Source organism: Phalacrocorax aristotelis, chromosome 4 (genome assembly GCF_949628215.1).
Source record: "Phalacrocorax aristotelis chromosome 4, bGulAri2.1, whole genome shotgun sequence".
Lineage (NCBI taxonomy): Eukaryota > Metazoa > Chordata > Aves > Suliformes > Phalacrocoracidae > Phalacrocorax > Phalacrocorax aristotelis.
The window spans coordinates 7,656,840-7,684,096 of record NC_134279.1 but is presented as its reverse complement, the minus strand read 5'-3'; the positions used below and the strand labels follow the sequence as shown (position 1 = coordinate 7,684,096).

The window sequence follows — 27,257 nt, the reverse complement described above, 5'->3', positions numbered from 1 at the left end:
ACTGTATTCCCAAGTGCCTTGGCAAATAAATAGGGCCTACACTTCTTGGCACTGTTGAGCACAACGTATACATTCAATTGTGTTAAATATCCCGTAGCAAAAACTTACTTGATATATAGACAACAAACTTAAAATTAGGTAAACTAAACTAGAGCACAGACTAGTGGTTCTGAAGTATCAATAGGAAGGTATTTGCTACCCGATAGACCGCAAGGAGGAGTGACCCCAACAACCTAGCAGTACGTGTATGTAGCTCACAACCTGTCATAACAAAAAAACTCAAGAGCCATTTTCATTAATTAATATATTTTCTGCATTATAGTTAACATATGTACTTTCTTCGTGTCATCCTTATTTCGTTAAGTATTGATATTTTGTTATATTCAGACATGAGTACATTTTCAAAGTCTTTTGCAATAAATATCATAAAATAATAGAGATTCACATAATAAATATTCTTTACAATAAAAAAAGTTTTAACAGACTTTTGTCTTAAAAATAGTTGGGATTCAACTTTGTGTTTTATACATAAAATATACAAAAAAGGACCACAATTTGTGGCTAAGGCAATAAAACAGGGACAGAATAAAATTATAAAGTACAGAGCAGAGCTAAATTCACTAAACCAAAGGATCACAAGAAACTTTAAGGATTCAAGAACGTTTAGGTGACTCAATGACACCTGAAGGCTGTTTGGATACATGAACACCACCAACTTTAATATCAACTGATTCTGATAGACTTTAAAAAACACAGGAGTAGGAGGGTGGAGTGAGCAATATCCTTCAAAGATCTGACAGCAAAAGAAACAAATGAGTATGTTGCAGCCATAATGTCTCCAATGTGAAGATCTACAGAGTGTAGCAAAAAATGAAATTACATGGAAAAAGTAAAAGAAAAAAAAAGAAAAGAAAAAAGGAGGCAGGGTAATTCTCAGGACTGAGAACGTTCCAAAAGTTAAGACAAAAAGAGGGGGGGTGGGGAGGGGAAAAAGGGAAGGAAAAAAACCAAACCAGCAGGCTGCTTATAGAAGAGTCAGGCCTTTCATTTGGTAAAGCCTTTATTTTACATCCCTCTCCAGAAAGAACACACACAAAAAGTGATTTCACAATCCAGCTCACTCATGAAAGTCATTCTTCCTTGGTAGCCAGGGGGTTAAGGGGTGGGGGGTGGGAAAAAAAGGAATTGCTGAGAATGAAAGTCATCTTTGGGAAGATATTCACAGAGCAAGAAGCTTCCAGAGCCCAGTGAGCCTTCACTGTCTCTTTCAGGAGTGGTTCAGTTACAAACTCAAAAGACCCTGCCAAAGTGAGCGGCAGATGCAGATCCCAGGTCCACACTTACCAAAGAGCAGCAATGACTATGTAAAACGCTCCACACTCAGCCAAGTCAGGAGGAAGAGGAGAGCAAAGATGTAAGAAGGGAAGAACTTGCGTGTTTGAAGTTGGGGAGAGAGAAAGGAAAGCAAGAGAACAGTTCTGTCCCCCCCCAAAATGGGGGAAGGGGGGAGAAAAAAAAAAAAAAACAAACAAAGGAAGAAAAAAAAATCAGCTACAACCTGAAAAACTGAAGTTGGAGGAAGTAAACCTCCCTCCAAAAATCATGAGGGCTTGCCCTGACCCCGGGAGGGGCAGCTCTCCAGTTTACAATAGACCGTGTTGGAGTTCTTGCATCGGCAACCTGGACGATTGATGCGGTCGTAACACCCTCGGCAGAGCTTCAGGCATCCTTTTGCAGGAGGGTAGCAGAGCAAGCAAGGCAGAAACAAGGACATGGCTCCCATGCACAGGTACCTAGAACAGCAGTGTGACTGGGAACAAGAGCAGGGATTATCCGCGTAAGAGTCCCCTTCATCGTCGTTAGAACAGTGGTAGAAGATCCCTTTGACCAAACACATGCAGGTGCTGTACTCCACCATGCTCTCCGCAGAGCACAAGCACTGCCGGTTGCAGGCCAAGCAAGAAGGGAGGGCCCGCGGGGCCGTGCACTCACCGCACTTGCACTTCCCACACTGTTCGCAGATAAACTTGTGCTGCGTCAAGTCCTCTTTCAAAGGACCCTTCAGGTCATCTACAATCAGAGACGACTGCTTGGGCTGCGTCCGGATTGTCCGATCAGATCTGTGGCCCGAGCCCAGCCTGGACGGAGGCGACCGCCCCAGCAGCCCTTGCTCCGAGGAAGCACTGCTGTTGCTGCCAGAGCTGGCCGCGCTCCCCGTGCTGGTCGATCTGCTCAAGACGGGAGCCCTCGCATTATGCTGATGTGCCACGTGCCCCACGTGGCTGAGTCTGTGTTCGTAATTGTTATTCACATTAATCGGTATAATTTCGTGAGTCCTTTCATGCTTCTCTTGCCTCGGCGCTGTCCGCGGCCCCGATTTTTTCACCACAGATGGACCTTCGGTGTATTCGTTGCTGCCCCTGATCGCCTTGATCTGGTCCAGCGACAAGATGGTTGTTGGCTGGCTCTCTCTCTCATAGTCCAACCGTTGCCGGCTGTCCAAGGAGGGCTGCTGAATCGCCACTAGCGAACCACCACTGCCATGTTGACTTTGGGGCTCCATCTGTAGTGAGCTCTACTTCTGGCATTCAGTGGGAACCTGGCATGCATCTGAAATCCTAAAATAACGAGAAGGAAACAGAAGGTATAAATATTGTGTGTCTACGTGTATATACACATATACAAGATCAAGGGCAAAAGGGGAATAAGGAGCGGGATACTTTTTGGAAACAGAAGCGATATGGTGAACGGCAAGTTGCCCCAGCCACCTGGTGCTGATCTCTTTCAGCAGGGGATTACCACAACGCTGAGGATCTGGCCGAAGTCCAGTAACGGGGAGAGTCTGGGTATGGCATCATAGATGAGGAATGCAAAGGAGACCCCGTGCCATTTAAAAAGAAAAAAAATTAATTTACAAATCCCAGCATTAACCTGCATGCTGACTTGGCAAGCCACGGAAAAGTGCTTCCCAGTTGCTACTGAACTCAAGGTCTAACTAGCGATAGCAACTCTGAGAACCTCCAAAACTAAGCTGCAAGCTGGCAAGAACACTACCGGGTTCATGTTCTGTACGGCGCAACAAGGAACACGCGCGATCCTCGCCACCCTTCTGCCTGAACGTGCAGCATCACAAAGCTCAACAGATTTGCCTGCTAGTACATTTGGAACATCTCCTTTTTGAAGTCATGTATGTGCATTAGAGAGGCTCGAACTAAGCGCAGCCAAGTGGCCACGGCATCTTCTGTAAGGAAGTAACTCAGCATAGAAATCCAATATGCTCCTTACAAAATTAAAGCAAGGGTGCAAACAGCCCGTTTTCAAGTATTTTCGGCCCACCGTACAGGGTGTGAAAGAAAAAGGCATAGAGAAGGCTAAGATGAACTAGCTGTCAGGTAAGAAGTACCTCAGGATTCATAAGAATCTTATGAGCAGATGACAAAAAAAGAAACCAACAGAAACCCCCCCTCAAAACACAATCAAAGAACAGATCAATTTTCACAAGACAAACAGATTAAAAGCTTCTCAAATAAATACAAGATAGACTAGAAGATGACGTAAGTGTTACACATCTTCATTCCTTTTCATCCTGCCCAGCTACCGACGTGAAGACCGCGATGCTGGTTGAGAAAACTGCAGTGACAGTTCTGTACCTGTACCAAAATTTACAGGGGTATCTCAATGCCACATTTACGCGGAGAACCGAGAAACTAAACTACTTTACTGACAGCTGGGGGAAAAGTCCCTTTTCACTGTCATATGTGTTTACCTGGAAGAGGAGAAAGGTGAGTGCTACCAAGCATTTCTAAACACTCATGCAGTTATCACGAGAAAGAGGCTGACTTGCCTACCCAGACCACAGCTGGCACGGAGGAGCGGTTCTCCACTCAGGAGAGAAAAGGGCACAGTGGCGTGGAAGCACAGGGGCGGCCAGGAGCAGGAGAGGTTTCTTCCAGCAGGTAGCCAGCATCTTTATCACTCCGACCGCTAATAAAGGGTAAGCGGCAGCTTCTGCCAGGACACAAAGTCTTTGTGCTCACCCAGCGGTCGAAGATTTTGTTTTACATTTAATGTCACCTGCGTGGGCTTTAGGATCGCCACGTGAAGAGGAAAATAAAAAAAAGAAAGCAAAAAAAAAAAAAACAAAAACAAAAACAAAAAAAGCAAAACACGTTCACTTCTCCTTCACCCCACGTAACCAGCTGCCTTCTTCGTGAGCGCTGAATACAAATCCGCAACAGACCAAGGGTGAATGGATGCGGAAAGGGAAAGATCCGCAGCTGTACCAAGCGGGAGCTGGGCTCCCCGGGGGATGAAAAACAATATCCCAGGAGAAATGCGAAAGACATCCAGTGCCATCTTTGGGGGGAAAGCGCAACGTCAAGACGGCAGGCGGACTGACGCGGCCAGCTGCAGGCCAGGCAGAGCGCCGCGCGCTCCGGCGAGCCACCTCCACCCCCTGCGAGGGAGTTTTAAACCGGGAGGGGGGGGGGGCGGGATGGGCGGGATTTGGGGGTGGGTGGCTGGGTGGGTGTGCCCCCCCCAACCCATGCAATAAAATAACACGCAGCAAGGAGGAGACGCGCGACCCCGCGCTCCTGCAGCCGGGGCAGGCACAGCCCGCCGCCTGTCAGCGGTCCCTCTCCGCACCTCGGCGACCCCCCCTATCCCCCCCCCCCACCTTCCCCCTTTCCCGCCCCCCGGCCGCCGGCAGCCCCGGGCGGGCGGCGGCGCGGCGCCCTCTGCGCCCCGAGCGGGGCGAGGCGCGGAGCGGAGCGGAAGGAAGAGGAGGGGAAAGGGAAGAAAAAAAAAAAAAAAAGGAAAAAGTTATGAATGAAAACAAGCCTTTTTTTTTTTTTTTTCCCTCCCCCCTTTTCCCTCCCCCTCGCGCAGGGGGCGGGCAGGGACCAAGGCCGGCGCTGCCTGAGGAGGGCGGCCTTCCCGGCATTTAAAGCGGCAGCGCCCGCCCGTGCGGCCGCTGCAAGCGCCGGGGATTCCCCGCCGCTCGCCCCCCACGACCCCCCTCCCAACCCCGAACGGCTTAGTGTTCCATTTTTTTAAATTTATTTTTAACATGATGCTCGTTTTTCAGCCGCCCGCCGTCCTCAGCGAGCGTCCTCCACCCGCCTAAGGGCAGGCTCCCCACACAGCCGCCCCCCGCCACGACCCCCGACCCGATCCGCAGGGATCGGGCATCCCATCTTTTAGTATTTTTGGAAGGAAGGGAGGGGGTTCGCCGTGCCCCAGCGCCCCGCGGCACCTGCTCGCCGCTGCAGCGCGGCCCTGCCAGCGAGAGGGGCTGCACCCGCTGCAAAAATATACCCCCACACAAAAACAAAAAAAAAAAAAAGCAAGCACAACGAGCCCCCAACTTACTTATTTGCAAGGAGTCAGGAGTAACGGCAAATCCACGGAGCAGCCCCGGCTCCTCCTCGTCCCCGCAAAGCCCTCGGGGATCTCCACGTCCTACTCGGCGAGCGGAGGCAAATCCAGCGCGGCCGCCCGCCGCAGCCCGCCTCTCCCGGGGGCCGGCATTCGGCCGGCCGCCTTCCCCTAAACCCGCTCCTCGGCGGAGCCAGAGCCCTCCGTGCCCGCCGGGGGATGAGGGGCTCTCCCTTGGCCGCGAGTCTCTCGGTCTGGAGGCGACGGGAAACAAATCGAGCCTTTGCAGCCAACGGCTTGTCCCGGTTTAGCGCGAGCCAGCCGCGGGCACCGCGGCGCGGGAGCGGGCGGGCTTGCGAAGGAGGTCTCCAAGAGGACGCGGGGAAGGCGAAGCTCCTGCTCGGGCTGTTATTTCCCTTTTCCGACTGGAGCAATCCCGGGCGATCCCTCCACGCTGGGGGGAATGCACGGCTGCGGTCCCGGTCCCGGCGCTCGGCTTCACCGCACGGTCCTTGCTGCAAGTCCCTTCTGGCAAAGTGCAACCGCAACCCCTACTGCAAGAGATTTATATATATATATATGCATGCGCATATTGTTTTTTTCCCCCGAAAAAAAAATCACGCAGAGGCACTTGCTTTCAAGGCGCACCTCAGCAAGCTGCAAGCGAAGCTAGGGGCAGAGCGTAATGGCTCTGTGAGCTCCCTGCAAAGTGCCATGTGCTTGCTGTTGCTGTTGGAGGCTGATTGACAGGCTCGGAGCACGGGCAGCACGTCAGGCAGAAAACGGCAATATAAGGCAGCCCTGGACACAAAAGTCTTGCACCAAAGCCTCCGGAGCCTCCTCGGTATTTCCAGAGGCTCAAACGAGGCTCCGGTACGCAAGTGAGGCTCCCCCGCGTTAGGCGGGACAGACAGCGACCGCGCTGGAAGTTTTATAATTGTAAATTATAATTTACAGTAAATTGCGACCGGCTCAACGCCGCTCGCCCGGGAAGCCGAGAGCCGCGGCTCTGCTGCCCGCACCCCAGCCGGGCGGCGGGTCCCCCCCGAGACCCCCGGAGAGGAGCGGGGAGCAGCCGGGGAGCCACTCGCCCCGCACCTCCCGCACTGCGGCGCCCCGCCGGAGCCCTCCCCGCAGCCCCTCGCCCTCCCCGCCGGCTGCGGGGACCCCCTGAGCACCTGATCCGGAGTGTGTGTGTGGTGGGGGGAGGGAGGGGGGCAGGGAAGCGGCGAGCAGCGCCCAGGCTTACCTAAGGCCAAGGTGAACGCCTGCTTGCCGAGGCACATTGGCGGCCCCGGCGCGGAGCCCAGCCCGGGCAGTGTCGGCAGCCGCTCCGCTCCGCGCCGTCCCGCCGCCCTGCCGGAGTGACTCCGGCCGCGCGCCGCCGCCTTTCAGCGCGCAGCCCCCGCCCGCCGCGCGGCCGCGCCCCCGTGATGTCAGTGTGTCACTCCGCGGCCACACCCAAATCCCGGACTGGATTTCCCCGCCCTCCCGGGAGCCGCTCTCGCCGCCGCGCGGGTCGCTCTCGCCGGCCGAGCGCCGCCGCGGTGACACACACCCCCCCCCACCCCCCCGCACCCCCCCCCCCCCCCCCGGGGCGAGCCGGCGGTGGGGCGCCCGCGTCCGTCCGTCCGTCTGTGTGGGAGAACCTGCCCCGCACACCCCCGCTGCCATTGCGCAGGTGGCGGTTCCTCCCGCTCGCGCTCGCTTGTCCCTGCGGCCGCCGCTCGCCCCCGGCCCCGGGGCCGCCCCCGCCCCGCCGCTGCCGGCCGGCAGGGGGAGCGCGGAGGGGGCCGTCTGTCCGGGGTCCGTCTGTCCTGGGCCGGCTGTCCGGGGCTCTGTCCGGGGTCTAGTTGCCCCGGAGCCCCCGAGGGTCTTTCCCCGGACCCCGGCGGTTCTAAATGTGGGTTGACGAGCTTGGGGGGGGGGGGTGTCCCCACGCACACGCTCTCGGTGACACCCGGCCCCGCCTGCGCGGGTGGCTGAAGAGGGGCTGCCGGGGAAGGCAGGGGTAGGCAGCACGCCTTCCTTTCTAGGTACCAGCCGACGGAAGGCTACGGTGTCGGGCTGAAGTTCTGCCACGCTCCTCTGGTAACGTTACACAGAGGTTTCTCCACGCGTCTTAGGGTCAGCATCTTTCACGCAGGGTCTCACCAGATGGAATGGCCATTCGTTTATACTCACAGAATGCGTCTCTCAGCCTGTTAAAGAGGTAGCTGAGCAAAGGTAGCATTTCTCGATCCTGAGAGAGAGAGATGCTCTCTCAGGTAGCCAAGAGAAATGCTTCAGAAACCACCTACCCTGTAATCCTTCCACCGGATAGGAAATGGCTCTTCCTACTGTTCTGCGGATGGTACCGAAGCACCGCGGGGCTGTACGGGTTCCCGGGCTCTCTTTCTCAACTGCCTTTCCAGCCCAAATTATGCAAGATCCCATCCAAAGTCCATCCCCGCGCTTCTGCCATGGTGCTGAAGAGATCACCGGGATGCCTTCAGAGCTATTTTTTTGAAGGCCAAATATTATCTTGAATGTACGGGGCTTGGGGGGGTTTGTGTTTTGGTTTTTTTTTTTGGCTTTTTCTGAGTGACTAAAGTGTTCTAAAAGGCAACTAAAAACATGGGAAAATGGTGTAAAAAGAAATCAAAATGCTGATAATTATTTCATGAAAACATGCAATGTATTGGAACAGTTGAGACTTCTAGTGCTTGCCTAAACATCGCCGTAGCCCTAAGTTTATCTGGAACACACTAACTGGCTTTTTACAATCTCTTTCACAAAAATCATATCCTCCCACCTTTTGCCCCAAAGGTGGGGGGGGGGGGGGGGAAGATGGGTCATAAGAATACGTGGAGCTGCTTAGCAGGAACATTCACCCCAAAGCAAATAAACCCTTACGGATGAGAACACACCAGTACGAAGGTATTCTTCCATGACATAGTCTGTCCACCACCCGGATGACACTCATGGATGTAGTGCAATAATTTTTCATTAAACTTCACTAGGCTTGGAGAGGAAATACCCAAACTATATTTTTTTTTTACTCCCATCATTATACAAGAACTTTACTTCAACCACATATTCCTCTATGAAATGAAATCTTAATGCATCAAAGGTTATATACTGAATATCACTGATAGTTCTAAATTCGTAATTAACAGGCTGCTGATACAGGCAAACTATAAATACTCTCTTCCAATTGCAGAGGCTCGGGTGACAAACAGCAGCACAAAAATCATCGGCACGGCCATAAAAATATCCCAATTCATCATTAATATCGCTAGGGGCATGAGAAAATCTGATCGCTCACCAAAAGCCGCCTCAGACGCACTACGAGCACAAAGTACAAACCCATCTTCAGTGAAATCCATCTGGAAACCTTGGAACCTATCACAGCTCAAATTCATAAAAATTCCTACCGAAGAACAAAACCGACTAAGAAAACTAACAAAAATCACTCCTGCAGAGCAGCGCTTGGTGGTGCAAACCTATCTTCTCCAGCTCTGTCTTAGATTTCTTTCACAAAACAACTCCGGTTTGAATAAAGACAAACCCAAAGACGCAGCGTTTATGTAGGTGTGCAGCGGCGCTGACAGCGGGAGCGTCAGAGGCAGCAGTAGGCGAGCTGTGGGCAAACGGCAGGTAACCCAGCCTGTCGGCTTCGCGGGGCTCTGCTCTACGGCCGAAAATACTTGCACTTAGCGACCCACTGTCTTCTCACAGAAGTCCGTATGTATTTTCCCTCGGATACGGCTGTAAAAACATTGCTTAACACCTTTCCTTTCACGTCTCTGAAGCAGGTACTACCTTAAGAAACTATGCCAAGTGTACGAGCTTGATTTTAGAAATACAATACTGGGCTTAAACGGGCCAGTAAAATAGCCAAGAACACTGGCAGCAGTTTACTGTCACTTGGCACGCGAATTAACACTTCACTGAAACAAGGGGAAACCCTACAGCTATATCAGAAGGCTCTCCAGAGGCTCAAGCAAACATGCCTGCATGTCACACAAGTCGTCTCATTAGATTTTCTTGGAAGCGATAGCAGCGGGAAGCTTTCGTTGGAGAGCTAAAATTCTGGAGAATAAATTGGCAACTTGGAAGAGGATTGACACACCTTACAACTACATCCTGGCACAACCTTGATTTGAGGATTGACACACAGACAGGAATCTAAAGCAACCAAGTTATTTTCCATCTCCAAACTGTAAAGGAGCCTGTCTCTCCCACTGACAACGGAAGAAGTCAAGAGAGATGAGCCCTCTACGCCCAAAGTTAACCCTTCTGAAAAACCTCCCAGAATTAGGTTCAAGAGGCTGAATGATGGCTGATAGACGTGATTCAATCCCTGTTTCCGCTTTCACTTTGAGGATCATGTACTGGAGATAATCTCCACCTTCTGCAGTCAGATGCTCCTTCTCCTCGTGCAAGCTTCGGCGTGCCGAAAGATGTGTTGTGCAGTATAAAAGCAGAGTCCAGCATTGCTTTTTGTTTGGTTTTCTTCCTAATCCACACAGAGAAGCAACTTTCATCTCCGGGTCACCTGATTGACCTCTACAGGTTCTGAACTACACCTTTGTAAAGATGAATTGGCTAAACCGCGATCCTCCCACTCTTAGTAACGAGTAACACTGGTTCCGTGTTACATCGCGCCTGGGAATACCATCGTATTGCCCCCTAAGTGGCATCTCCCGGCCCCTGCTACGGCACGGATCCCCATGGAGAAGGAGGAGATGTGCTCAGCCCCAGACGCTGGCACTTCATTCCTCCTCCTAAGCAGTGCAGGGTGCCTTAGCCTGTGAAAAGCAAGAACTATCCTGTCTATCAGCACAGTATCATTTCAGACAGGGGAGGTGACAAAGATCCTCTACTTGAAGCATTCGATATTTACTGTTCCTGTCACTCATCTTCTGTGGTGATAACTATCTTGAGCCAATATGGCTTTGAAGAAACTCAGCAGAGAAAGTGTTTACCTTTACGCAAGTTATTTGTTGGTTAATAACCAACCTTCACAGCTGTAACAACATTCCTAAAGTTATACAGGAACTCAAAAGCCATTTAAAAAAAAAAAAAACACAAACCCACGCATTAGCATTTATAACGAAATTGTAAACAAAATTGTTGCGTCAGTCTTACCTGCAGAATGTGTAAGTCACGTATTTCCCCCGCCAGCCGTGCAGCGGCAATCTCGCAGAGGTGGGTGTTGGAAGAAACGACTGGGATCTGCAGCTTCCAAAAGCTTTGTGCGTCAACAGCTTTGATGTTGCGCTAGGTGGAACTTCGGGTGTTAGTGTTTGGAGGCTCAGGACCCACGGCACGCTTGGAGAGCCTTGGAAACTCTCAGCGCAAGGATAATATATATATTATTACATATATATTAAAAACATATAATATGTGCTTGCTGGGATAAGACCAGTATAACCGAGTCTCTAACATTTACGCTAGTAAGCCTATATACATTTAAAAAATAAAACACAAAAAACAAACCGACAAAATCCTACAACAGCTATTAAACGTTGCTGTAATAATAAGCATTGTGGACAGTTTCTTATCAGCTCATTGAAAACCTTGGTGGTTCTGGCTTAAGCTGGTTGGTGCGTGAGATGAAATAAAGCTCTTCCAAAGAGCTGAAGTAAAACCGTAGGTGCTGCGGTGAAGGCAAACCCCGAAAGATATAGTGAATCATTTCAGGGTAAGGAAGAGAAAGTGAAGGATGGTGTGAGGTAGCATTTCCAATCACGCCTTCTGCTAGACAGGTTGACCTTTATCAGAGATCAAAGGCACCAGTAGCTGGGGATTTCTTCAGCTTCTGTGCAAGGTCTATTCTTAAAGCTCTCCGAAGAAGTGCAGCCGTGTGAAGCTACTCCTGCTGTCACTGCGCAGGCTGGAGATAGGCACACAGGAAACCCTCCGCTGCAAATACAATCTTGAGTTTTCTCTTTAGAAGATAACATCAGTTTTTCTTAGAGGCACAAGGGACGGTAAAAGGCAGCAGCCAGGCAAACCTCTGAGAACAAAGGGACGAACCTCAACGTGAACCTGCTTCGTGAACATTTGAACGTCGAATCAAAGTACAGGCAAAACGCTGCAGAGCTAGGGGTATTGTCCATGCCCAAATTTGGCACAAATTAACAAGAAAGAAAATTCAAAGGTTTGTACAGTGAGTCCCCATCTCTTGCACCGTATCAGAGAAACCAGTGTTTTCCTTGGGTACTCCTCCCAGGCACGGTGAGCACTGGAGATATGAGGTTCGGTGTTCAGGTCAGTGATACGCGCTAGCTATTTCCGAATCACTGAAAGGGCGATTTGGTAAACGGGGATTAGCGAGAAACAGTGGGGGGGCTGCAACTTACGTAGAATCTATATGATTTTTTGGCTTTCCCGAACGGTAGTTTTTAATGCTATCTTGGCTTTTGCTGTCAAAAATGTAACTGAAGACAAATAGCATTGAAGAAAAGCTGTGGGAAAGACAGCACATCACTAAAGGCACCTGACAACAGGCAAAACTTCACTCTCTGAAGTGCAGGCCACAGCACGTCTCCTCATTTTTCACCGCTCACTTGCCATACAGGCAACCGGGACATTCCCATTTCCCCTTCAGATATCCACAGTTACTGATCAGGTTTATTTCTTCCTCCAAGAACTGCCTCTGTAGACTTCGTATTTAGCTGCTGTACTAACTGTCTGCACTTACATGAGATGCTCTGCTAAGGTACTGATGATGTCTTCACTGCTTTGTATTCATTTGGAACTCTTTTAGCAAATTAGCTAATATTGCTTCATCTGCTTGTGTAAAAAACCTTGTGAAAAAGGAAAATTCTCATTATTGCTTAATAAAGATAATAATTTATTCACATCTATTGTAAATTAAATTACCTCAACTCATTGTTTCCTGTCTTTGCACTAGGCAAGCTGCCATTTACTAACCATTGAGACATGATTCCTTTCACAGACATTAGAATAAGTTCTGATCCATTTCAATTTTCACCGATAGGAGAGTATTCCTGCATTGAGCTACGTTATCACAAATATATATATATATATCTCTTGTAATTTTAACATCAGTAAGGAGAAGGAAACAAGGGTCTACGAATTTAAGAAGAGGGCTACATGTTAAAAGCTCTTCTTTCTTTCTTTCTTGTAATTTTGAATTGTGCACATTTCAAAACATCTCTGTCCCGACCCTGCGACGTTCCTTTGCTGCCAGAGACTGCAAAAAGACGCATCACTGCGAAGCCACATTATGAAAGTATTTGTCAACTTAGAGAGCAATTGTTTGGGTGTCTCCTTCGACCCACCTCTTATTCGAAGGCCTGGTATCTGACTGAATGCGGAGCTTTTTCTATTAAGATTTTATCAGGTGAAAATTTTGTCCACACATGAGCTCAAATGGCTGAGAAACTGCCAGCTCCCCAGGAGGAAGCCGCGTGTTTGAGCCCTTGAACACAAAAGCCCATTACTCTGGCAGAGGGTTCAAAACAAGAACGTGCTCGACAGAGCAGTTCTCGCTCCTCTCCTTCAAGACAGCTCATTCCAGCATGAAGTGTATTTTTGAAAGGTGCCTGATTCCTGGATTATGGCATCAAATCCCAGTCTCCCCGTCTGTGTTCTGCTGCATTTTCAGCACGCAATCGAAATAGGAAGACCACAACATTAATGCAAAGACTATACTGATTCGGTGGGTGGAGGAAACCTGGGTAATTTCATTTCTGCACCCATATGAGTTTAAGTAGGTTCTCATTTTTTTGAAAGGCCAGTAAGCCTGTTTTTCCATTTCTCTTGCTTTCTTCTACAGCTGACTTAGGTAACAAACAGGTAGAGCTACAAAGATTCTCCTGGTGGGATTAAGTACTGTAGATCTGGCTGTGTAAGTACGTGCTGAGAGCTGAGTGAAAGGAGGTGCCTGCTTTAATTATAGCTGATAAAAGACTAGCCAGAGGAAATCCACCATGACTGAATAATAGCGTTTAGCTTCAAAAACAACCGAGGAACAAGCCTTCCCCAGTTCTGTTTGAGAAGTGGCCACTCCCCAGGTGTGGACTGCATTATCAGAGGAAGAAGTAAAGCTCTCTGCTAATTTAAATACATGGCTTATGTAGGTTTTATTATCTAACCACTTGTGGCGACTCGGGTATTAGTACATCTCTAGGAATGCCTACTATTTATCAGGTTGTGCAATCCGTCACTGTCAGCTGAAGGAGGTCTCAGGAGCAGCGTTTCTAATTTGATTTGAAAATATACATGGAAACCTGAGACTGCTTTTAGCAAGAATGATGGGACTGGCCTAATGAACACAATCTCTCTTGCCGTTGTCGAGAACAGTGTGTCAACAACTAAGTTTAGGTTCCCTCCACAGCTGTAACAGCTTCTGTAGAGAAGCAGTAACTTAACGTCTATGTCACGTCCTTGGTTCTGCTTTACCAATCGAAAGGCACGTCAATGAGATTTTAGCAGACAACCTTCGATTCCCTGGAATGCAGGCAGGGAGGAAGTTTGTCCACGAAAAGAAGTTTGCGCCAAGCGATGATTTTTTTCACAGAAACTCCTTCCCCTGAACCTTAATACAGGTGTATGATACCAAGGGACGCTTATGAAAGCGCGTATCTAGAGATCAGTTCTCAAATAACTCGGGCGCTGTCATTGCTTTCGGATCAGAAACTGGCTACGGGAAAATGAACGTGCCACAGAACGGCTCTGTGGCAGAGCCGCATGTATTTCTGGCTGCAGCATCGTCCACTTCAATGCATAAGTATTTATGGATTTTGACTTCTCATGGGGAAAAAACCAAACCAACCAACTCCACACCTTTCTTTTACCCTTTTTTGAAAAGACATGGAAAAGATCTCTCACCACAACTCTACAAGAGTACAGCAACATCACTGGTAGTTTGCTGCATCCCAGTAAGACAAAGATAAAATATAGTTTTGCTGTTAATCTGCCTTTTTTTTTTTTTCTTCCCCTTTTCCCATTTTCTGGGTCTTACTGCTCCCAAAGATGCTGGTTTGCATTTGACAATTCAAGTATTCGGTGCCAAAGTATCCCTTTTTCCTGTGGTTTGTTGTACCCTATAAGAGCTTGCTAGTCACACCGTGAAATTTTGCTCTATAACAACAACTATCTGTCAAAGAGCATTCAGTGTCAAGGGCCTGATTCTGTTCCAAGGGAAATCAAAGTTAAGCTTGGTTTCATCTGGCATTGATGAAGTCAGGAGACCTCTGTATTTTGGAGATAGTTGTCATGTTTGCTCTTTGTTCTAATTATATATCTAATGTATTCATATACGTTATATGAAAATAAAAAGTATTATCGCTCAAGAGCTTTTGGGTTGAAAAGGTCAGATTTCTCTCACCAAGAGGACCGGGAAAACCCTTGATAATAAAGAACAAAGCACATACTTCCATGTTATTGACGAGAAACCTCTCTCTTCCATCAGGGTGGGAGACAGGCCGCCGATGAGGCAGGAGCTGTGCTGCTCTAATTCAACACAAGCCGACAGGGAAGCGAGCACTGCCTCTCCTGCTGGCTGGCACCCAGAAGAGCATGTACAGACACACACTTAACACGTGTATGTTATAACACCAAAAATTGCGCGCGTGTGTGTTGGGGGGGTGGTCCCTCTTTTAGATTCCCTTAATAACTCTCTCTCTTGAAGCCACTACCGTGATTCTTGTTTCTTTCTGCGATTCATTAAACACACTATTCTGGAGAAGCCAAAGAATTTCGACGTATAAAGGCCACATCTACTACTGAAGCGTACTCTTTTTAAAGTATCTCAAAGCCTAATTGGGATCTTGTGCCTACTGCTTCCCAAGTTCAGTAGTTTTGAAAGTTATGCAGAAAATTGATTTTTCCCCTAAAGTAGCACACTAACCTTCCAAAACACTGCGGAATGGTACTGCAAGATGATGTTTCTTGAACCGTTGCTAGAATCATAGAATCGTTAAGGTTGGAAAAGACCCTTAAGATCATCGAGTCCAACCGCTAACCTATCACTGCCAAGTCCGCCACTAAACCATATCCTCAAGCACCACATCTGCCCTTCTTTTAAATACCTCCAGGGATGGAGACTCCACCACCTCCCCGGGGCAGCCAGTTCCAATGCCTGACAACCCTTTCGGTGAAGAAGTTTTTCCTAATATCCAACCTAAACTTCCCCTGGCGCACAAGGGAGGTACTGGACAGTTGCTTACAGCTGTTTGCATAGATTTACAGTGGTATAATCTGGTCTAAAAGCAGCATCTGAATAAAGATAAAAATGCCAAGTGTGCCCAGCTGAAAAATACAACACGCAGTGCCTTTTCCAGCATTCTTACTGTGTGTTTTCACTGCTTTTTATGTTAGCTTAAAAGTGTGGACATCATTGCCTGACTGAATTCAGTGTTTGTAGTAATTTCCTGTCCTGTTTATTAAATAAAGAAACCCCGCCAGCCCCTGACAACAGCTCCCTAGTGGGTTCTAGTCTTTTATACGTGGAAACCTAGACAGAGTATTCAAAAAGGTCTTCTTCAGCTTCAGCAGATATTGAGCTCAGCTGTTATTTATGTCCACACCTCTTAAAGTAAGTGAAATAGCTGTCATCACCAGACTGGATTTCAGCTCTGTAGAGGGTAATTATCAAAACTTAAACATCAATCTGTTAGAACTTAAACACCACTCTGTTCTTACAGCGAACTGACACTACTCCTCTAATTCTTCTCCAAATGCCCCATCTCCAAAAAAGTTAAACAGAAGCTTATGATATTCTTATGCAGGTAAGAGAGAACTCTCAGCACCTTGCTACCATATTCTGAATTTTAGTTGAAAGTATTGTGCAGGCTGCACATCAGGACTCTGAGAAGTAGTGCCGCTCATATTTCATCACACAAACAGCATGAAACATGGGAAGTAAATGGAAAACAACATTTTTAGAGCTGGACTGGTGTCAAGAATCACTTTTCAAAACCATTTACTGTTCTTTTTTCAACTTGCCACATGAAAAAAAACAAACCTTGGAGTCAATTACAAACACTCCTGCAGACTCATTAGCTCCCGTAGAACTCATTTTCCAGGGTGCCAATTGCTTTGAAATAAAAGTGCTCAGTGCTTCTTAGGAAGGCACAGAAAGAATCCGTTGCTCAGAGAGTTCCTACTAAGGCAGGGAGGGAGAATTCCCACCATCTAACCTCCCTGAGCAGATCCTGAAAACATTGTCTTTTATTCTTAGCAGTGTTAGCGAAACATACCGCCTGAGCACTAAATGCTACCTAGATATCAAGTCAATCCTATGGCAATTATCAATTCTAATCAGCATAAGTTACTGATATCACCTTATATATACCGTCATGGCAGTATTGAGTATACAAGATTACTCTACTGAAAGGCAGATGCAAAGATTTGAAGCTTTAAAACAAAAAACCCCAAACTAACTCAGAAATAGAGTCTTATGATAGAGTTTCTTCCTGAAACATAGGAAATATTTGATATTTAAAATAATATTAAAAATTGAGCCTGGTACTGAAACAGCTAAGAGAGTTGAATTTTCAGCTCTCTCATACCCACATTAATTGCAAACTAGTAAAAAGTGCAGATTTTTTCTGACTGAAAGGAACAAATGAGTTTTGATCATGAAGGCTTTCCATCATACCAGGAAATATCCTCCCCCTCCCCTGCCCCAAAGAGAAGAGCGACAGAAAGGAAGAACCATCTCAGGAAAACCAAACAGGTTACTCGTTACTCGTTACGTGGAGAGCAAACGCAGAAGGCACGCAGAAGACGGCACATCTGTGAGCAACAACTGAAACTCAACACGTCACTGAGGAGACACTGAGAAGGCCACAGACAGCCATGAACCACGGAAATGTTTGAAGTGGAGGTGGATGTTAAATGGCTGAGTTTAGGCGTTAAGAACAACTTACTACCTAGTTCCAAAGAACTGATAACAATATCTGACTAGGATGTCCTGCCAGCTCCTACTACATTGGCAATAATCTTCGGAACCAATCAGGTTAAAAAATTGTATTTATAAAATGTTGGAGAAATTCTCAAGGACACAAAAAAGTATGCAAAAATTCAGCTGTCTTACAGGGAAAAAACGACAACTTGTTATACTGACCACTGACCACAATACTCATATCTCATCAAAGGAGCAACACTCAAAACAGAGTATGGAAACCCAAAAAAGACCACCTGAAAGCCATTCCTTCACTTTGGAGTAGGACTGGGAAGTCAAACTTGGGAACAGAGACACAACAATAAAAGCATATTTAATCTCAAGGGCATTTGTAGGTTCCCCATCAACTGATGCCGAGAACTTCCGAAGGTACGCATTTTCTAAATTGCATGCATCTTTCCATGTACCGTTAGGCACTTGGATATCACTATGTACACTAGTTGTACCTATAAAGGTGTAAAGTAAATGCGAGAGATGCAGTAAATGCAGAACACTGTTTATTTCAACTTTGCTCCTTGCGGAACAGCTAGACTAGCAAGTCTGTTGGTATTAGAGGTAGTTTAGACAGAAGACGGTTGGACCGTTGGCTCTATTATACACTTCGCCTTTGAACTAAAAGTAAAAACAAACCCTGAAAAATATTTTCTCGGTGCATATCATGAAAGATCGCTTGATTACAAGTGAAATCACAGTGCTATGAAAGGGGGCAGACAAACTTCAGCAAACATTTTACAAAACATCAAGAAAATGATATTTTAAAGGCACGTTGAGGAATAGGCTCCAGAGCAAAGCCTTCAAACAGCAGAATCCAATCAGCGCTGCACGTTTTATTCCTCATCCTTGCCAAGGTTGCACTTGCAGTGCTCCAGAAAGAGACCCCATGTTCCCTACTGCTCTTTCAAGCTCTGGGAAAAAACAATACCGGAGTTCCCAGTGCTGTGGACTTCACTAACATTACATGCATTTTTAGTCTTGGTAATAAAAAATAAGTTGCATAGCCTCACTGAAAAAGAACATTGATGGACACCAATGTAGCTGTTTAAAGCCTGCTGACGCTGCTCAAAACTCAAAGCCGCTCTGTTAGGTCTTGAAGCAGGCCGTAATACAAGGCAAGACACAAGGTTTAGGAAACGGCATTAACATTCAGCGCTAACCTCACCAGTGCATTGTTTTATCTAACTCCCAACTGATTTCCTGACAAAGATCGTTACCAAAAACTGAACTTCTGAGGAAGACAAAAGCGAGGCCTTCATGAAGTATTTTGCAGTTGTAAGCAGGAGCCAATTCTTACGACAGCTAATACACACTCCTCATTTTCAGTGGAAGTTGGATTGTGCCTATTTTGCAAAACGAAACGCAATATAACTTTCTGCAATGCACTTTTCCACAATTTACTTTCCCTGAGGAGAACTTCATATCTTTATCAGAAGAATGGTCTGGTCATAAGCAAATAAAAGCAGAAAAGTCAAATCCCAGTCTCCTCATCCAGTGCTCTGTCGCGCAGATATCCCACTGACTTCACCAGAAAGGATGCCACAGCAAAAGCTTACTAATGATATTGTATTACATGTTTGTTTGATGAAAGATGCCATGTTCCAAATCACTTGCACATCATCAATGTTTTCAGCACTACTTGCTGCTCTGCTGATCAGTGTAGAGGAAAGCCATCCTGTCAGGCAGGGGATGGGGAAGAAGCAGCGTAACACCACCAGAAGAGAAAGGTGGAAAGGACAGAACAAAAGATGACGAAAGCTCAGTCATCAGGAGTAGATTGATCGATACAGTCGGCCTTGTCTTTTGGCAGAAACGTGCTAAGAGCTTCTTCCACATTTCACAGAAGGAGTGCGCATAATTCCTCTGTTTTCAGCACCTTTCCCCTGCGTATCTAAACACCATCCTTCAAACGACTTTGCTCCAAGTTATTCTCACAGGAGATAAGTGAATACCATCTACATACGAGACAGGCAGTGACTGAGCTCGTGGAAGAGAAACAGCTCTGTGATATGTCCATGATCTGTGTTATTAGCAGTCATTAAATTAATTGCTGTATCTGATAGGTACCATCTACGTGGCTGACGGGGCCATAAACACTCTGTTCCCATGGCATGGCAGCAGCCGGCCGACAGAAGTGTGACTATTTTTAATATAACATCTCAAAGCAGTGTTTACTTATGAGATTAATACACCTAGAAGCCTTTCAGGCTGCCACTTGATGTCAAAAGCGAAATGTGATTGCACTGGGAAGCCCACTGCCCGGGACAAGGGACTGGAAATCACCTGCGCAGAGGGGGAGGTTTTGCTGAAAGACCTGCAAAGGAGTAAACCTCCCTCCATTCCTGCTTTGAATGCTCCTCACAGAGACTTTGGTCAGGCTACATTCTGCTGTAACTTTTTCTTTCACTGTTTCCCCACCCAACTTCATACAAATTCTTATAAAGGTTATGTACAGACTTGTACAAAGTGGGAGACTGACACTAGCTCTTGGAGGATTTCCCAGAGCAAGTTTAGCAGAGATTATATAACATGTTAAATCTGTGTGTTGTTTTTTTTTTTTTATTATTTTAATATAGATGTTATTATACTAGTTTATTCTTCCTAGCTTAACCCTCCAACCACCCTTTCAAATAGTTAATTATGTTTCGCGGAGATTAAAAACCCGAGGTTATTAGACACATTTTGTTTCCAGCCCTTACATAAGGCAGGACAAATGTGTAACAACTGGAGGGTCTTAGCAAGTCATAACAACCATTATTTTCCTTGCACATATGCTACTGTCAAAGTCGGGGGGGTGGGGGAATCTTTCCTTTAACTGATGTACCAGCGGACTTGAGAGCTAGCACAGATCTTTACCTCTATAATGCTATTCTTTAAGCAGAGATCTCAAAGTACTTCACAAAAGAGGAAGAAAGTCTCATGGGCGGGGGGGGGGGGGGGGGGGGGAATTACTTCCAAAGGTGTCACAAGATGAGCCGACTAGGACAGTAGTTCAACTTTCTGGACTCCTAGCCTGAAAACCTTCCTATCGAATTGCAGTTTTGAGATGTGGGGAAAGTAGCCTGAGTTAAACCACCCCCACCCCCAACTTTCATTTAAAAACAGCCTCGGTTTCAGAGAAAGAAAACACGTCCTACATGGCGATTTTGTTTTATCCAGTAAAGAATAATTTTAACATCATGTGTGATTGGGAAGTCTAGTACAACCTTCAGGAGCTTAAGATATCAGTGGGAATATAATTTTAGATATATACTCATGCCACTCCCAAGGCCCGAGGAAGGAAATAACCAGAAAGCTGAAAATGAGACAGCTCAAGACCAACAGGGGGGGAGGAGGAACGCGAGGCTTGCACAAAGCAGAGAGCACTGAGAGGTGTTTGTGAAGGAGCAATGATCAAAGCCTCGGACCTCATGTTGTTCTACTGCTGTGACCGCTCTTCGCTGCAGTAGTGTCCCTGCTGCTCTTGGATGACTGCAGTGTGCTCAGTATTCAGAAAACTGATTTTTTTTTCTTTGGCCTAGGAGGCTTTCCTCCTGTCCTGTGAGGACCAACTGGTCTCTCTATCTATCTGTCCAGAGGCCACTGAATGGAACTACAGTAGCTGGAGTTGCTCCAGTTCATGGCAAGGTACCTCAAAACAGAAGTCAGCTTGAACACATTTTCCTCACACTTCCAAGCTCTACAGGCTCCTTATTCACTTCAGAGCAAAGTTTACAACCTTCATAGCCCTGGTCTGCACAGCTTTGTCTCAACTTCTTCAGCTTCTGTGGTCCCCCCCCAAGACAATGCAATAGTGTAGATCCAGCTTAAAATATAGGGCACTTGTAATATTGAAGATATCAACTGTTCCCAAAAAATCAGGCTAAGTCCAATCCTGACAGAACTGACTTCAAGATATAAAACACGTCTTTGTGCAAAGCCATCTCCAAGATGCTCTTCCAAATAAGCATCTTTGAAAACACACGCAGGCAAACAGTCACCCACGCTTTATTCTGAAGGAACTACCAGGCAAACCCAATTGTTTATGTTGAATGTTCTTGACATTCGTACACTTTCATTTTTAGATACCACGATAATAGGCACCTGCAGTAACACAGAACTTTCTTCTTCAATTTAATCTACAGTCATTTCTCTTACAGGGTTAGGGCTTTTTTATTTTGTACGTAGTGTGAAACTTGAGGAGTTTAAAACAAAAAAGTAAAGCCTAAGGGCTACAAACCATCCTCTCCTCCAGCTGATGCTCAGTATGAGGCTGATTTTGCCTTCACTGTGCAAGCTCTTTCCTGGGTGAACTCAGACAACATAACCTCAAATTAATTTGAAACAGTCACTACGTCCATACCAGGGTAGATGCTACATTGCTGACAGGGGAAAAAAATAAAAGGGGGTTTATAACAGCAAATGGTCTAAAGCTTGTTTGGGCAGTGTAGTAGAGCTTACCAACAGTGATAGCCACAGAAATAGCCCAGGGCACTGCCTTGGTTTCTCTTGAGGTCACTTGGTGAGTGACCTTTCTCTCGAGCTGCAGCACAGAGAACACCAGTCCAAGGATGCTGTTCTTCTCAGAGCTCTGCTCCAGCTCTGCTTCTGGAGACAGCACAGTGCAACACAGCCCCTCTCACTCAGGCTGGGGTAGGGCAGCACTCAATTTTTTTAAAAGTGCTGTTCCAGGACCCTACTCTTCATGTCACGCCATCCTTTCTGCCTTGCATCACCTCTCCCCCACTGCCCCTCCTGCCTTCTCCACGTTCCTCCACGTAACTCACATCAGCTTCTTAGTATGTCCTTTTTCACGAGCCACACATCTTCTGTCAGGTCCTCTCAGGAGATGACCAAGCAGACTTACGTGAAAACGAGTAGCAAGGAACAAAATGGTCTGATGAAGGTATGAGATCCTTTTGATGGCTACAAATACTCCTAGAAAAATAAAACCCTTCTCAGCTTGTTATTGTTGATGTCCTCCTTCTCCACCTCATTGTTTTTCTTGTAGAGTTTAGATATAAACAATGAGCAGACTTAGAAGAAAGGAGGAAACTTCCCGTGTCTGTTTTCTACTAATTTCTCTTCTTCCCCACTTTTTCCTCTAGAGTTTTACTCTCCCACCTTTTCCTCTTCTTCTCATTGAGAAGAAGGGTAAAATACCCCTCCTGCCCCTTGATACCACTACCTGATACTAACTTTCTAAAAAATTCAGAAGACAACCTACACCTTACCTTTTCTTTTAATGTTTTTGCAACTGTGCTGAACCCTGCCCATGGTATGATAATGAAGTATTTCCGGGAGGGGAAAAAAAAAAAAATCTGTAAAAACCCTCTGGACCTGTGGGGCTTGCTGCACTTCAAGAGGGGCTGCTCCAAAGACGTCAGAGAGGTCTCACTTCCATAAGCAGCAAACACCGCGCTCTGCCTTTAGTGCTGCCTTCCTGCAATCGTTATCTTTTCCAGTCAACAAAATCCATTTTGGAGGAGAGGGGGAAGATGTGAAAATTTCCTTTTCCTGCAATAAATCAACTACGAGGGTGCTCTTCCTGTTGCATGGGAAACATTTAGCGAGACCAATGCAGAAGCCAGGGCTGGCATAGAAGAATTTAGTCTTTGATGTAAAAAACAAACACACAGAAAAAACCAAACCCAAAGAAAGTATGAATCATAATGTCTGCCACTTTATATACACCTTCAGTGTCTGAGAGTCAAGCTCCTGAACCACATCTGCTAAGCCAGTGCTGACGGGGTTAACGAGATCAAAGCCAGTTTCCACTTTGTGCTTAACAGTGAGAGGCTTCCTACCATAGGGCCAGGGGGACTGGAGTCCTGCTTCAGCCCACCAGCACACCGAAATCAGCATCAAAATAACACAGATCAGCCCCTACTCTGATTAAAATCAGGATTCCTACTTTCTGTCTCCTTCCAACTCCAACAACCCCCACCTTTCCACATTAAAATCAGCCAGGATTTAACTTCAGGGAAATCTTCCTAACTCACATGTTTATTTTCACACATTTCCTCTATCTGCTCTCCCACCCTCCCCCCACCATCGTTAATCGGTAAGGGCTCTGATGCAGGCGCTTACCTTCTCACCCAGCAGAGAGTGATCCCAAAATTCAGATTCCTGACAGTCCGGTAGGTAAAGAACATCTCTCCTACCATCTTCTTTTAAGGCAAGTGCAGGAAGGGGCTGCATACAAAGCTGTATGCAGCCAATTGTGTTATCAAGGCACTTGGCACTACCAGCTGATCCTTGATTACCATTCATCCCTCAGGAAAATAAAACACCCTTTTGTAGTAAAAGTGTAACTGGTTGCTATGATGAATTACAATATTAACAAAAGCAGCTTTTTACCAAAATTACAGATTACGAAAGCCTGGAAGTGGAATCAGACCAAGGTAACCAGTTGTTTCTCCGTGTTTCAGATAAAAAGCAGACAGTTTAACCACGGTTTTCACAGTGCCAAGAAGAAAGGGGTGGGTGAGTTATGTCCCGTTTGTACATAAAATGGTAGTGAGTTCCATAAAACAAATGTTAAGGATCACATTTTCTGTTGTAGTGACCCTTCTGGTGTGGCATCCTGCGTATGCAACTGCCAGCACTGCGGTGACCTCAGTTCTCACGGGGTCTCTCTAACATTTTTGTGCTTTTCTTGAAATCCACACAGAAATTTTCAATATGTTTTAATATTTTCCTTTTTTTTAAATTTTCCCCGCCTAAGAGTACTGCTTATTAAAGAGCAGAGTTATCTGAAAGGCAGACTTAACTAGGTAGAAGGGTAGCATTTGCTGGTTTGGTAGATTAATCCCTATTTAGGTGGTGAGGAAGCAATCTAGAATATTACAGGATTTGTTTGTTTGCTAATCTACTGAAGCACCCATAGGCCTTAACAGCCACAACTCGTGTGCTTTAGGGACCTTTCATGTCCATGACCACTCTCAAAGCAATAGCTCTGCGGGAAAGCTGCAGATTTAGGTTCCTGGCAGCGCAGCCAGCTGACTCGTGGGACACTCGCCTGAAAAGAGCTATATGGCTTTGGTCCATTCACCCGCCAAATCCCGCTCTACCTTCCTCATAAGCAGCGCCCGCCTGTACGTAGCTGCAGTAGCACACGCGAGTCGCTCTGCCACTTGCGTCTTGCGCTTCTGCATCAAACCCAACTGACTCTCAGTTAAGACAGCAATCCAAGGACCAGGAAAACACCTCACGTGTGATGCAGATGAGGCTGTGTGACCACATTTCCCATCCTCGGTTTTGGGAAAACTCGCTGACAGAGAAGGGGGGTAGCTTTAAACGGCATTAAGCAGAGCAGGCTTGATATAAGCAGCTACCCCTGTGTGAAATTTGAAGCTCTTGCCAGCAGTGTGGAGGAAAGACATGACCTCATTATTCCACAGCCCAGATAATCCGTTCCTGGATAAAGTGAGAGCTGACAAGTGTTTCACCTTGAAGGTTATCAAAGCCCTTTCCACACTCTGCTGATGCGGAGGCATTTACTTTACCAAACAGGGATGTGAAAACTCCTCTGTGTTAGTAAAGGAGATGATAAAATCAGGGGCGGGGGTGGGTGGGTGGTGTGATTAAGAGCACACTTCCATGCCATCCAGACACAGGGGTTGAGAGGAAGAGACCAATGGCATTTCCAGAACCATTTATGCAAACACGATATATTTGCACAAGTTGGTAAAATATTATTCTCAGAATTTTGAGAGTTACTGCTCTCATTTCCTTCCAGGTTCCTCCAGGCACTTTCTCTAGATGAGTGTCTAGGGGCCTCTCTTGACATCAACTACCCCCTTTAGCAACCTCCAGAAGTAGTTCAGCTCTTAGCTGGGATAAATCACTGCCTGGACCATCTTCTAGTGTCTCCCCAATGACTGCTGAGGGAACCGAGAGCGATTCCGCTCCCCTCGTCTTTTAGTTAGATGAATCCAACCTTTATTGCCATGGGTTTTACACAGGCACATGCACTCAACACGCTAGCCTCAAATTTTGTTGGAAGGACCCATAATCTGTTTGAGCAATGGCTCCACACTCATTCAAGGGGAAAGAATGTCATCTGGTTGCCATTGCCTTCTCTTGCAACACCTGCGCTCGTGCTGGAGGCCTGCCATGCAAACACAGAGCGGGGCTCTTTCCCCCTCACCGGTCCAGTCCTTGGCGGACTAGTTAACCGAGAAAACACACATCTCCTTCTCCTATCAGGACTCTGGAGTCATTGGATTTAAGTCTTCAGGGAAGAATGACACCATTTAAAAGATTTAACACAGAACATATAAAGCCCTGGAGGAAACGCATGGCTGAGTTTCCTACAGAAAAGATTAATAAATGAACAGGTAGCATTTGCAGAAAGAGCAGACACAAACCCCAAGATTAGGAGTGGGTTTCAGCTGAAATATTTGTCTTCCAGATGTTAACCTGCCATTCAAAACATGACCAAATACAACTGTGATTCTGCATGCCTCTTGCATCTACTCCCCAGGAAAAACCCTTTATTAAATTGCACACATTAGATCACCTACAGTATTTTCTTTCAGGTCAAAAGAAGAAAAAAGGCATCAGCGAAAGATTTTGAGGTTCATAGTAGACAAAAATTATTGTAACTCACTACAACCCTAACAACAACATTAACTACAAATACAGAAGGGTCACAATACAAAACCAGTTTTCCAAATGCAACTCTGTTTTGGGTTAGCTCCACATTGACCAGGACCTCAAGACAGGAGTTGGGAGCAGCTACGAAAAGCTTTACATAGGCCATCTGTCTCCTGTGTCCAGTAGCCAGTATGTCACCTTGGAGTAGTTGAAACGCACTGACTACCCACCCTGTCTCTCCTTGCGTGCTGGCTTTGTCGGTGGTGGCCAAGCAGCGGGCCTCGCCGTCACACACATCACGAGCAGGTCGAGGCGCAGGTCGGTTTGTACCCCGCTCCCACGGCAAGCCACTTCCCGCACTCCCGACTCCATTAGCGCGGGAGCAATCCCTACGCACAGAAGCGTGAAGGAAGCACATTCAGTTCTGTCCCAACTTTGTGATCACAGGGAGCAAGGCAAGTCCTGTATGCCTGCTTTTTACTAATTCTTTCAGGGGCTTTTGCCAAGGTTTAGACAGCGGGTGCCTGCCCTCCAGGCACATGTGTGTCTCTTCATCTTCCACACAGAATTCCTTCTACGCTGGCCCTCCTAGAAGAATTCTCCTTCTAGCTGGCCCTACATATTGAGCAACGGCAACCACTTGACATTTGCTTTTCTAGTATTGGTAACACCGTTTCACCCATGCAATCAATTGCTTGCTCTGGGAGAGCCAGAAACAGCCAAAAGCCACAAGGGTCAGTCTCCTCCACAGCCCTGATACTCGCCTGTTAACAATAAGGAGGGATAGTTTTCCTGCCCATGAGCTTGCGTCCCTCAGTCACCTCCAGCTGCCTGGGCAGTACCCGGCTAAACACCAGGCTTTACAGTTCGGCTTTCCCTTTACCCTTCTCCATACCCTACCAGCACAGAGTTTGACGCCTGCTTCACAAGGAAACCTCATCCACAGACAGCCTTCCCACAGCACTGATCGACTGATGCTCAGTTACAGGAGCATTATGTTTGGCACGTGCCCAGTTTCTGAGGGAGAAGAACCACACTTTGACATTTAAAACGAGTAAAGAAACTAAAAGGAAGGAGCCAGAATACACAAACCAGAAAAATCAGCTTCAAGGATACACTCTTTGAAAGGGCTGACAAGTCTAAGTTCGATGCTTTTGAATAACTATTTCTGGAAATGCTCTTTATTCTGTCCCCAATGTTCGCCCTCACACCTGAACTCAGTAAACCTTGTGCTCTGTTCTCATTTAGAGACTGTAGGAAATTTATCCACAATAAACTTCATTCTTTTTCCAGGATTAAGAATTGTGTATCGTACTCGCAGTGCAAATCTGTTTTATGCATTAGGGAGAACACAGGACTGAACTTTTTTTTCAAGTTA

The 27,257-nt window shown here is 46.7% G+C and overlaps 1 protein-coding gene across 2 annotated transcripts; it reads right to left on the bottom strand.

Annotated features, from left to right (window-relative positions):
• Positions 1-289: 289 nt before the first annotated feature.
• SPRY1 (sprouty RTK signaling antagonist 1) lies at positions 290-6,745 on the bottom strand. Of its 2 annotated transcripts, XM_075090209.1 has the most exons (3): positions 6,629-6,745; positions 5,374-5,933; positions 290-2,618 (listed from the first exon to the last, which is right to left on the bottom strand). In XM_075090209.1, the coding sequence occupies exon 3, from the start codon at positions 2,561-2,563 to the stop codon at positions 1,601-1,603; it is 963 nt and encodes a 320-aa protein (XP_074946310.1). In that variant the 5' UTR covers positions 2,564-2,618; positions 5,374-5,933; positions 6,629-6,745; the 3' UTR covers positions 290-1,600. The 2 variants fall into 2 exon arrangements, with proteins under 2 accessions (XP_074946310.1, XP_074946311.1); XM_075090210.1 differs by lacking the exons at positions 5,374-5,933; positions 6,629-6,745 and adding an exon at positions 3,849-4,444.
• Positions 6,746-27,257: the final 20,512 nt, after the last annotated feature.

Coding starts and splice junctions, on each gene's coding strand:
- SPRY1 (XM_075090209.1), bottom strand. CDS start 2,563: ATGGAGCCCCAAAGTCAACATGGCAGTGGTGGTTCGCTAGTGGCGATT.